We start from the raw sequence: 12,756 nt of genomic DNA on the forward strand, positions 1-12,756 counted from the left end.
CGGGTGCCGACATCGCGGGCGCGCTGGACAGCTAAGTGTCACTATTTTAAAACTCACGAGCGGATTGTCCGCTGAAACCAAAGTATGACGGACAGAATTTCGAAAAATCCGATATACTTAGTACGCCAGACTGCACGCTGAAAAAGTCCGCTGAAGCCCACACACTAGCGAACTGTCCGCTGAAATGTGTTTTGACGGACTAAGTAGGCCATACAGTCCGCCCGTGTGTATGCGGCATAAGGTTCTCTTCCCCCATTTCCTGTCATTAGAATAGTCAGTCTGTGTATCTGAAGAATACCAGATGTGAAAAGTAACCCCCACTTCTGAACAGAAGGAGGGTGTATTTCTTTTGGTGCGAATTTAGAAGCTTTGAGTTCATATAAGCAAAAGTTTGCTTGGAGACTGTCTCTCTTTCATCCAGCCTGCTCGAGGCACAACATCAATCTCAGCACACAGACTACTCTTCAGCATACAAAGGGTTATTCAGCCATTTTAGATTCCATGAGCACATGGTCTAATGCTAAGAATTCTTCTATCTTTGAAACGAATGTACGGATTATACTAGAACTTTAATCATATATGAAGCAACACATTCTTTTGCATCATTATACTATTTTTGTAAGTATTATTTTTCTACTTTGGTGTGTACAATAAAACACACATTTTGATTTAAGCTGACTCAGAAATAATTAAGGAAATTCGTCTCATAATTGAAAGCTTATCCAAACAATATAAGACATTTTTACACTTTGTAGTGACTTGGAAAAATTATTGTCACTAGTGGTGCTCTTTTGTCCTGATGGGCCTCAAATGTATGGGAACTGACTTGTGCAGGCTTTCAAAGTCCCAAAAGACATCAAATTCATGCGGCTGCACGTTTGGCAAACATATGCGTCCCGCAATTTCAGTCAAATGAAAAGATATTTTTTTTAAGTAAATGTAACTCAATTAGAATATGGAAATGCACATATCTTAAAAGTTTTGTCTAAATTATTATACTACTTTAGAGTGCTCCCTATCCATCTACCAGCCTCCTTTTATTCTAAGATGCAAAACATTCTGACCAAATTCCTATGGGAAGGGAAGAGAGCTAGGTGCCATCAGTTTATCATCACGAAACACAAAGAAGCGGGAGGCATGGGAGTCCCACTCATAAAAGACTACCACATAGCAGCGATTCTGGCCCAAGCAGCAGCATGGTACGACACAACCAATACATTGGAGCAAAGCAGAACAAGCATATATACAAAAGGGGGATATGAAAAACTTACTACTGACTACAGCACTCACTATTCGGAAACTATGGGGTACTCACCCCACGATTACTGCAACACTCCAAGCCTGGAACTATTTTAGACAAGTTAAAAATCCTCACGTTAAACAAGTAACAACACAAATCCCTATCAACACTCTCCTCTTAATTGCGCCAAACTTATCGCTCCACAATTGGGAAGAAGCAGGCATTCGGGTCGTAGCAGACTTGTATGATAAACAGAGGTTGAAATCATTTGTAAATTTACAATCTACATACTCCCTACCACACACAGAGTTTTTAACATATGCAAGAATTTTGCATATCTTGAAAGCAGCATCTGCACATATTATTGACATCCCAGAAGAAGTTCATAAATTGTGGACAGTGGGTTCTACTAGGAAAAAAGGTATTTCATGTATCTATAACTTATTAAATAGCAAAACGCACTTAGACATCCCTAAACAATTCCAGAAATGGGAATCAGAACTAAAAACAACTATATCCCGAGAGCAGTGGCGCCGTGCACTTAGACTCAATAATGCCCATACTAAATGTTCTAATTACAAGGAGGTAGCTCATAAGATGCTTCTCAGGTGGTACAAGACGCCATACACATTAGCAACCTACAACAAAGCATTGAATAACTTATGCTGGAGAGGCTGCGGCCAAGTTGGCAATTTAATACATATGGTATGGTCTTGTATCTCTTTGAAAAGCTTCTGGGCAGTAATTTCAAATTTAATAGCTGGACTGACAGGTATACTCAACAAATTAAAACCTAAACAAGCTATCCTAAGTGTAGACCTGGATATTTACCCTAGCAACTGCCACACCCTGGTTTTGCATATCCTTCACGCTGCCCGTTTGGTTATAGCTCGTCACTGGAAATCAACATCACCTCCACTAATTAAAGAAGTCATACAATTGGTTAATGATTCCTGTGCATACAAAAAAACAATGTCATGGAGAGAGGGAAACCAAAAGAAAGTAATAGCCCAGTGGTCCGTATGGGAAAAATTTAACAAGAAAACTTAGTGTGTCCATCTAAATTCTGGACTTGTAGCCTTGCTTTTTTTGTATCCTTATTTAGGTTGTGATGATTTATTTTACGAATGGTAAAGTTCTGCATAAAAATGTATGCATACCCGCGTAAACATCAACACATCTTAACAGAGTTTATACATATATGATTGACTATACATATATTATACCTCAATGATGTAAACTGTGTTTTTGTAATAATAGTTTGATTACGTTGCTTATATATATATGTTACGATGTGATAACTATGAACATCACTGCTTCTTGCTACAATCTTATAATTATACCTGTCTAAGATGCTTGTATCTATTTTTGAAAAATTAATAAAAAATATAAAAAAAAAAAAAAAGTTTTGTCTAGATTACTCAGTATTATACATTATTTTTGTAAATGTAAAAGGTGCTTAAGAACTAATGAAAATTACGTACGGTACTTAAAATATCAAAATATTAATTAACATTTATTTTTATGTTGAAAATTATAACATTTTTATGTTAAAATTACAAGCCAACAGAATCCTTTTTATCAGTGTGCCTAAAACTTTTGTGCAGTACTGCATTTGCTAAACAATGAACGCTAGGCTAATAGAGAGTAGTATATCTTTGAATATACGTATATTTATATTTATCTAATTTATTCCATGTTTATTCTATTTATTGTTCTTTTTGTAGTTATTTCTTGTCCAAAATTGATTTGATGGCGGTCTTTACCTCTTTATTTCTTAACGTGTAAATAATTGGGTTCAGTAGGGGCGTTACCATTGTATAAAATACAGACACCACTTTATCTACTTTATATGATACAGAGGGTCTTAAATATATAAAGACACTAGACCCAAAGAAAAGTATAACAACAGTAAGGTGTGCAGCACAAGTCGAAAAGGCTTTTCCTAGGCCCTCTTCAGATCGAGTTTTAAGTATGGTGTTAATGATACCCATATATGACATAAGTAGCACAAGGAAGCAAAGCACAGAAATCAGGCCACTGTTGGACACATATATTATTTCTATGATGAAAATATCTGAACATGCCAGCACGGACAAAGGGTGGATGTCACAGAAGAAATGGTCTATTTGGTTTGGTCCACAAAACTTCAGTTGACATGTCATGATGATCTGAATTATGGAATGTAAACAACTGATGGCCCAACAAACAAACTCGAGCCAAAGACAGACAGTCTTGTTCATAATACTGGAATAGTGCAAGGGGTAGCAGATAGCGATGTAGCGGTCATAGGACATGACCGTTAGGAGAATGCACTCAGTCCCTGCAAAGAAATGCAGGAAGAACAGCTGAGTGATACAGGAATTGAAGGAGATTGTGTTGGTTTTGGAAAGGAAGTCTGCCAGAATTTTGGGAACGGTCACTGTAGCATAGCACAAGTCTACAAGGGATAACCTACTTAGAAAATAGTACATGGCTGAATGGAGACTTGCTTCATAATGGACTGCCATTATGATAGACAGGTTTGCCAGCAATATAAGAATGTAGATAATGAGAAGGAGAATAAATAGTGTTATACTGAGCCTGGGGAAACTGGCCAATCCCAAGAGAGTGAAATCTAGGACTTTGTGCTGATTAGTGGAATTCATTATTTCTAGGAATAAAAGAATAAATTAGACAAAATTAATTCAGGGTAATAGATGAACATACAAACATACAGCCAAGTCCATGCAAGATATTTCATGTCCTTGATTTATTTAAAAAATTACAGTGAGAGTGAGAAATTGTATTTTTTTAGCTGCTTGTGTCTATGTTGAAGAGATAACACCTTATTGACTGTCCAGTGACAAGTACTGTCTGCGGAAGGGATTCAAAATAAAATTGGACCTAAAATCACAATTTTAGGTCCACATAATTAAAATTGTCAATAATTGTTGTATTACATGTTGTTCATATCCACTCAGTGCCTATGGGAATTGTTTTCTGTATTCTGCAAAAAACTGGCTGACTAATGACACTGATTAAAAAAAAAAAATAGATTTTGGACGTTTTGAATACTTTGAAGTGCAAAGGAGGGATGTTTTAGACCCCCGATACCTCTATAAAGAGTACTTGTCATCGCCTATTACTATCACAAGGGATGTTTACTTTCCTTGTGACAGCAATAAAAGTGATAATTTTTTTTTTTAATTGATAGTGTTTAATTTACAAAATTCTAAAATAAAAAAGAATTTTAATGCGACCCCGCACTGCGAGCTCACGCACCAAAAAAAACGCATATATATGTCGCGCCCACAAATGTAACCGGTGTTCAAATCACACATGTGAGGTATCGCCATGATTGTTAGAGCGAGAGCAATAATTCTAGCAAAAAGATCTCCTCTGTAACTCTAAACAGTTAACTGGTAAAAATGTTAAATGTCGCCTATGGAGATTTTTAAGTACCGTAGCTTGTCGCCATTCCACAAGTGCGTGTAATTTTAAAGCGTAACATGTTAGGTATCTATTTACTCTGTGTAACATCATGTTTCACAATATGCAAAAAAACTGGGCTAACATTACTGTTTTCTCATTTTTTAATACCATGCGACATAAAATATTGCAACGATCACCATGTTATTTCCTAGGGTCTTTGCTAAAAAATATATATATATATTTGGGGGTTCTAAGTAATTTTCTAGCAAAAAATACTGATTTTAACTTGTAAGCAACAAGTGACAAAAGTAGGCTTGTGGCTGGTTAAAAAGTGTGTGTGTTTAATATCACTTTAGGCACTCTCATGCTAAATTATAAAGTCTAACATCTAAAGGTATTTATACCACTCACGGAGATCGCAGTACTCCCCCAATAGTGTCGTAAAGATGAGTAAACATATTACCAACATCTTTTTTAAGTAAGTTTGACATCAAACCTCACCGTATACCATTTTTATATTTTTATGGACCTTTTCTAAAGTTTCTTACCTAAAGATTCTGACAGTAACAGCACTTTCTGTTGTAGGCTGATAACAATACTCTTCCACCATGCAATTAGCAGCCTGTCATATGTACTCCTTCAGTTGACTGTTTGACTCCTTCAGTCCTGATAGGCAGGCTTAGAGCCAATAGGAGTTATCACATACCTGGTTAGAGGCAAAGGCGACAAGAGGCCTTCCCTTATACCTCCAGTCCAATCACTTCTAGCATGGAGAACAGGAGATGAGAGGGCAGAGAGTGGTACAGGGGCCAGGAAGTTCAGCTTACGGAAGCTCCCTTTTGGCAGAAGACTCTAATGCAACTTGAACATGTGCTTTAATAGGAAAATCTCTAAAGGGTAATCAGCAATGAGGTGGGGGTAGGATCAAGCCAGGTAACAGCAAGAAATCAGAGCAGAGATGAGTTCAGGATAGGCTGAGTCAGCAAAGTTTAAGCATATCACAGGAACAGATTCAGGTTCTGGTTGAAGGGTATCAGCTGAAGACCATCCAGTAACTTCCTGGCTCAGCCCTGTTCTGAAATCAGCTGTCTGGTGCCAAGACTGGGACAGCATATTAAAGTAACTAAGAGTGCACATGTAACTGACTGTCAATGACCCTAGTTCTGTATATTGAAGCACTTTGACATCATCTTCTGATGCCATTCTGATAGGAGCATGCATGACAAGCTGACAACAATCATTACCCACAAAATTGCTTTCTTTACTCCACAAAGATGCTCTTTTAGAGTGACATGCATCTGAGGGAATAGCTCAGGTGGATTGCCCCTGGTTCCATGGACATTAGCCACTGACTATCTACAAGAACAGGCTTCAATGTTGACTGCATGTCATGGATCTGGATCAGCTTCCTTAAATTGACAATTTTGGACCATGCCAATGTCAGCAGGACTGCTTGTAGTCTCCATCAGGGGTGCATGTGATAGAGTGACAATTCAAGGGCACAGTTGGAAGACAGTTGCCACCGGCAATGCCTGTTCAATAGCTTTTAATGGTAGGACCACTAGGGATAATTTTAATGAAACTTGCAGATTTAAGCAGAACCATACCTTCTTTTGCAGCGGAAGGTGGTGTCATCTTAGCCTCTAGTTAGATCTCCAGATGACCTGGTGCTGCACCCGTGACCAGCTATGACACCAGCCATTTGAGTGCTTGAAAGATCGGTTGAGATCTGATGAAAACAGATGTGACCACTGGAGGCATGCCTTGAATGTAGCATACATTGAGCATGTACTAGTGGGAAGAATGTAAATGAAAACACCACATGAAACAACATCAGTATGTCCAATTAGGAAGTTAATAACATTTGTTGAACATTTCTAACTTGCACTTTTTTGGGGTGCATTTAATTCCACTTTAATAAGATTTAAAAAAAAAAAAAAAAGTCTAAAATGCCATGTTAAAGCTTATAGGATTTTAATGATTCTGTTTAAAACTATTTAAAAAAGAAATTGATATATGTAATGAAAAATTAGCCCTAATCATTACTGTTTAGGATTTATGCAAACCCAACAATCCTATCTTATTTGCTCCCCTTTGTTCTGTAAATATACCACTGAATGTGTTTCTTTATTAGGTTAAAACAATTTTTGTTGATTGTGCCAGAAATCTTGTGAACAGATAAGTTCCTGTACTTTCTGTCTGTGCTGACTATTAAGTAAAATTTTCTCTGAGGACTACAGAACCATACACCTTTATGCTATGGTCAATAGGAAAGTGAGATCATGTTTCTGTTGTCCTGATGCAGAAGAATGCATGGTTATTGTCACCTTTGGACTGGAAATGTGTTACTGGCAGAATCCCCAGCTGAAAAAAGGAAAAAAGGCTCAAAAAGGGAAGTATGGGAATTTTTTTTAAAACATACATACTCACCTAGGTGGATGCAGCACTGGTCCAATGCTGCATTTGTCTTCAATGCTCCTCCAGTGCTTACTGGAGTGCTGTGCTGTGGAGGGGGTGGGGCAGGAACAGCTGACTTAGGCTCTTGGTTCACTGAGAGGCTGAGCCAGCTCCGGTCAGGAATCTGAATGGATCTAGTTGGGATCTTTCAAGAGCCTGAACCAGCTTAGTGACGTCAGCCAACAGTGGACTTTAGATGAATATGGGTCAATTCTGTGACCCACAGGAAAAGTAGGGGCAAAGGAGCTTTGGCCTTACTGCTCAATTAAAGCTGAAGTTTAGGTATGCCTATTTTTTCATAGTCACATTGGTCCAGCATAGTATGTGTAAGTGTAAGTATATATAGTATGTGTTATTCTTTTGGGAGCCCTGTTGAAGCTGGAAACCATGACTGCCGAGAAGCTTAGGTGCCGTTTTACCAGCTATTACATACCAATACCTTACCCCCCCAAAAGACAGACTGATTTAAGTTGGAATTAGGGCAAGGTCATAGCTTTTTTTGAACTTACCAACTTTAACAATATTAAAAATACTATATAACAATGCCAGTCACCGTTATACCATGAGCATTCATAACAAAACACTGACAGTCTAAGCCCTTGTACACACGGTCGGACATTCCGACAACAAAATCCGTCGGATTTTGTCTGACGGATTTTGCTCGAAACTTGTGTTGCATACACACGGTCGGACAAAGTTGTCGGAAAATCCGATCGTACGTAACGTGATGACGTTATTTTGTTACGACGGGACTACGTTCAGGCTAGTAGCCAATAGCTTTGGTCTAGGAATTTGATCTGAGCATGCGCGGCACTTTGTCTGATCGGAATTCTCTACACACAATCGGACAAAGTCCGATCGGATCATGTTGTCAGAAAGTTTTATAGAATATTCCGACGGAAACAGTCCGATGGAACACACACACACGGTCCAAGCGGACATTTTCCGTCGGAATGTCCGACCGTGTGTACAAGGGCTAAGAGGCCTGTCTCCACCATCAGTGCAAGACAGGCATTAAAATGATCCCAGACAAACTTGTGGGCATGGCCCATAAATCAATATCCATCGCTGGCAAGGTAAAACGCAAATCAGTGGTTCACCGTACCCAAAGCCCACTCCATATCAATGAGCCCCAAATTAAAAATATTGAGGCCAATATCATTTATGGGCTCCTCCCATAGTGACAGTAGTAGGCACAACGAGTGGCCCAGTAAACAAGTGAATCACTGATGATCCAAACCAATGCTGGGGAGGAACCTAAAATCCAAACAAAAGATGAGGATGACCATATAGGGAAAAGTAAGATTTATCCCATCTACCCAGTCATTGCAGCTCCTCGTCAGAAAAACCCATTCCATGGGCAGTGGCGGCTGTGCAAATGTGAAAGGAGTGTGTGGAAAATTTTGCAGGAGGTAGGCCCAAACGTGAAAGGCGAAAGACCCGCAGAAACTGAAACACGCTGAGGTTGGAAGAATTTGAATAAACAAGAAAAACTGACGCAAGAGCTCTGGGAAAAGCTCAAATCCAAAAGGATGAATAGAGTGGTATCAGTGGAGAGGAAAGGAGAGGACCTGGAGCAGCTTCCGCCCTGCAGGGCACCGAGAGATGTACACCGAAGATTGCCTCAGGAGCAGGCATGGAAGGGGACACCACTGGCATTGGAGGATGGCCCGCAGACACCGGTAGGTCAGATGAACTCCTGGAATGAGGGAGGTGCTGCAGGGCAGGTGGTGTGCTGAGAGAGCCGTGGCTGCGGTGGGAGGAGCTTCTAGAGCCTCGGACAGAGTGGCGGGAAGGGGAGTGGGTGGAAAGAGAAACCAGTGCCATCAATGCCAGTAGCTACAGCACTGCAGGCAGGTCTGGCACCCCGAACTGGGGCTCTGGGAGGACTGGGACTGGAGGGAGGGTGGGTGGTTCTACCAGCCCTGGAAGATGGCAGCCTTTGCTCAAAGGAAAAATCAAGGGGAACAGGGGGAACAGTCTCACCTCTGAGAAGAGGGAAGAGCCAGTCAGTCTGACCTCTTAAAAGAAGATCACTAACCCGGGCGACCACTGCGTCCACATCCATGGCGAATCCAGATAGGGCCGCAGGGGCAGTAAAACTTGGGTGACGTCTTCAGCACTTGTCCAACTCTTGTGACGTCAGGATCTCTTCAGAGTAGTGGGATGTGCCCTTGTGTAGCCTTTTTCTAGAGTTCAGGCTCCACCCAGTCACTTCGTACCTCAATGGCCAATCCCATTGGAGCAACTAAAACCCCCTGTTTTGGTTCACACCCACGTAGCTGCCAAACTTCCAGCAGTCAGGGCTCCCTTTCCCTAGGAGGCAGGGAGTCAAGGGGCCTTCACTGTAGTAGGTACTAATAGTAGTGATTACTGCTAGTTTCTGGGTCCCTTGTCGGGGGACTGCTCTACTTCTTAGTGAACACAGGCATTTGCTCACTCAGCATGGGCACAATTCAGAGAACACTTTGCATTTTCTCAATTAATGCAAAGATTTCTCTGATTGGATTACTGTACATACTTACATTGGTCTAAATTGCTGTACCTAAACCTAGAAAAAGAAAACAAATGCTAACACCAGGTCTAAGGACTGGTAGGCTGCAATATATTACATTTTTGTTTTTAGATTTAGATACTCTTCAATATTAAGGCTTGGCTCACACTTCAGCGTTTGGCTGCAGGTGCTTGAATTACAGTGATTACTGCAACCACCCACAGTGCAAATGTGTTGCTCTGTGAAAACGCGGGGGGCTGACTTTCATTCTGAATAGCACCCCCATGCATGTAAAATCGCAGTGCGGGTGCACTAACCACAGGGAAATTGCATGGTTAAAAAGACCATAAGATTTTCCTGTGGCTGCGTTTTTGAAAAAGGTGCATGCACTTATTTTTTGTGGAATGCAGGCACAGCAGTCTATTCATTTGAATGGGCTGCTGTGCCCATACAAACGCAGCCTACAAATATGCATAGGTGTGAACCATCTTGTCAATGAAACCAGCACTGATGCTGATATAAAAAAAGAGTCATGTAACACAAACAGGAAGCTGGCTACTGTTTTGGAGATAGGCACCAAATGCACTTCAGGCTCACAGCAGGCTAAAGTAAATCTATCATGACAGAAACACAAACTGATTGCCATTGCTGACCTCTTTTTGAATATGTCTGGCTGTGATGTTGATCCAGTATTTTCAATATTTCACGTTAATTTCACTTACCGCAGACTTGATACAGGTCAGTGATTCCAGAAGTATTAGAGACAGAGTCTGGAATTTTTAAAAGCTGGTTGCAACACAGGGTTTCCTTAACTACTTGCTGCCTGAGGAAATATTAAAATTTGTCACACACATGTCAAAAAGAGTCACCTATGACAAAAATGTAGATACCATAGTTTGTACCCATTTCTCGGGTGCACGCAATTATGAGTTGTGCATGTTTGATATCTATTACAATCAATGCAAAATCATAGTTTATTAAATGTGGGTATTTCATTGTGTTTGTGTGCGCTAAAATTAATTTTAGTGTACTTTTTCTTGAAAATTAGCTTTTGGTTTGCAAATATCATGTAGCATAAAAAATTGCAACTGCCACCATTTTATTCCACAGGGCCTTTTTCAGAAAAGATATCATGTTTGGGGGATTTAGAATATATATTTTTTTTTTTACCAAAAAGCGTTTTTCCTAGTCTCTAAAAATAAAATCAAAATAAAGAAAATAAATCATCTTTCTTCATAAATTTAGGCCTAAATGTATTATGCTATATTTTTTAAGTGAACATAACACAAATCAATGCATATTTAGTCTGTAGGAAAGTTATAGAGTCCACAAACTATGGTGCATATCTGAAAATGTATCAATCCGGCTATACTGATGGCCTATCATTTCTTGAGGCTAAAAAATGTCAGGACAGTACAACTATCCCCAAATTACCCATTTCTGGAATGCAGACAGCCCAAAGCATTTAGTAAGCGGCGTGGCGAGTTTTTTGAAGTTGTACATTTTTGTCACAATTTTTTGGAAAATTAAGAAATAACCTTTTGTTTTTACATACTGTGACCAGTGACAATCTAGGGGCACAAATAGGAGACAGTTGTCACATTGGGGGAGGTGTACTAAATCTAGTGCACACAGAATCCGGTGAAGCTGTGCACAGTAACCAATCAGCTTCTAGGTTTTATTTTCCCACATCAAATCATTCTCTGCATTACCTTTTGTATCACCACCCCCTCCCTTTAGAATGTAAGCTCTACAAGCAGGGCCCTCCTGTACATTTTGTATTGAACTGTACTGTAATTGTGTTGTCCCCCCTATACATTGTAAAGCACTGTGTAAACTGTTGGCACTATATAAGTCGTATATAATATTATTATTATAATTATTAATAATCATTTTTAAAGCTTACCTGAACAAGCTGAAGCAAGAAGCTGATTGATTACTATGCACATCTGCACCAGATTCTGTGCGCACCAGTTTTAGTATCTCTTTCTCGTAGCAGGAGGTACCTAAGCAAGGACCTTCATGGAAGTATCACCTTGTATTTTTAAAAAAGTTGCAAACTCAAATAATTAAAACAACTTCTGAAGTTACATTATTATGTTTTGTGTGAGCTCTTAATGATTTGATTTAAGTTCAACCAAATTTTACAACAAATAGTAATAATATAAACAACTTATATACACATATACACACACACACACACACACACACACACACACAGCAGCTTTTATGTCTCTCTATGAAAATACATTTCACTGAAAGTAGATGTAGAACAGTAATAATATTTGTAAAATAATTGTAAAACAATTCTCCATTACCTGTGCATTAAAATAAGATTTTTTTTTTTTTTGTAGAAATGATGGTCTCTATTACATGAGTTCCGTATGGTTCTCGAAAATAATTGAATTGAAAAATATGCGGCGGCAGTGAATCTCTGAAGAGGCCAATTGTCTTGATTTGTTGATAATTTATAGTCTTTCCACAGCAAGACTTTCCCTGCAGTGTTTGTTTCGCAGACAAATCCCACCTTGTGGATACATTGTCATTTTCACCACCTCCCAAAAGTAATACAATTAACATTAAACCATAGATACAGGAGATCCCATGTGTTTTATGGTGTTTTTCAAAACAAGTGAACGTAATATGCAGATGTGGTATGTTGAGATTTATTGCAGCAAAAAAAAAAAAAAAAAAAGAAGAAGTGTCATTGAATTTTAAACCACTTGTCACCAAGGCCAGCTGATATTTCTCTAATAATTATCAAAATAATGTGTTTGTTTGTTTGTTTTTTTTGCCAAATTATTAGAACCCACAAACATTTTTAAGCAGAGGCCCTAGAGAAAAAATATGGGTATTGCGATTTTTTACAATATTTACACAGCATTTTTTTAAGCTCAAATTTTTGGGGAAAAATATACTTTAATGAATTTTAGTGCACACAAACACCCTATTTTTTGGTAAACTATAAAAGATGATGTCACACCAAGTAAATAGATGCCAAACATGTCATGCTTTAAAGTTGTGGATGTCCATGGAATAGTGACAAAGCAGGAAACATTAAATTATGCATAGGCAATGATTTAGAAAGCCTTTACAGGTTACCAGTTTATTGTTACACAGGAGGTCTGCTGCTAGAATTATTGCTCTCACT

At 39.0% G+C, this 12,756-nt stretch overlaps 1 protein-coding gene across 1 annotated transcript; it reads right to left on the reverse strand.

Moving 5' to 3' along the window:
* Positions 1–1,732: 1,732 nt before the first annotated feature.
* Positions 1,733–12,174, reverse strand: LOC143934175 (olfactory receptor 4E2-like). The gene is made up of 3 exons (XM_077457565.1): positions 11,924–12,174; positions 10,328–10,428; positions 1,733–3,893 (listed from the first exon to the last, which is right to left on the reverse strand). Exons 1-3 carry the CDS (start codon positions 11,929–11,931, stop codon positions 2,968–2,970), a joined length of 1,035 nt encoding a protein of 344 aa, XP_077313691.1. The 5' UTR covers positions 11,932–12,174; the 3' UTR covers positions 1,733–2,967.
* Between the last annotated feature and the right edge of the window lie 582 nt (positions 12,175–12,756).

Source organism: Lithobates pipiens, unplaced genomic scaffold (genome assembly GCF_037356315.1).
Source record: "Lithobates pipiens isolate NorthernLeopardFrog02 unplaced genomic scaffold, aLitPip1_a1.2 Scaffold_27, whole genome shotgun sequence".
NCBI classification, from domain to species: Eukaryota; Metazoa; Chordata; class Amphibia; order Anura; family Ranidae; genus Lithobates; species Lithobates pipiens.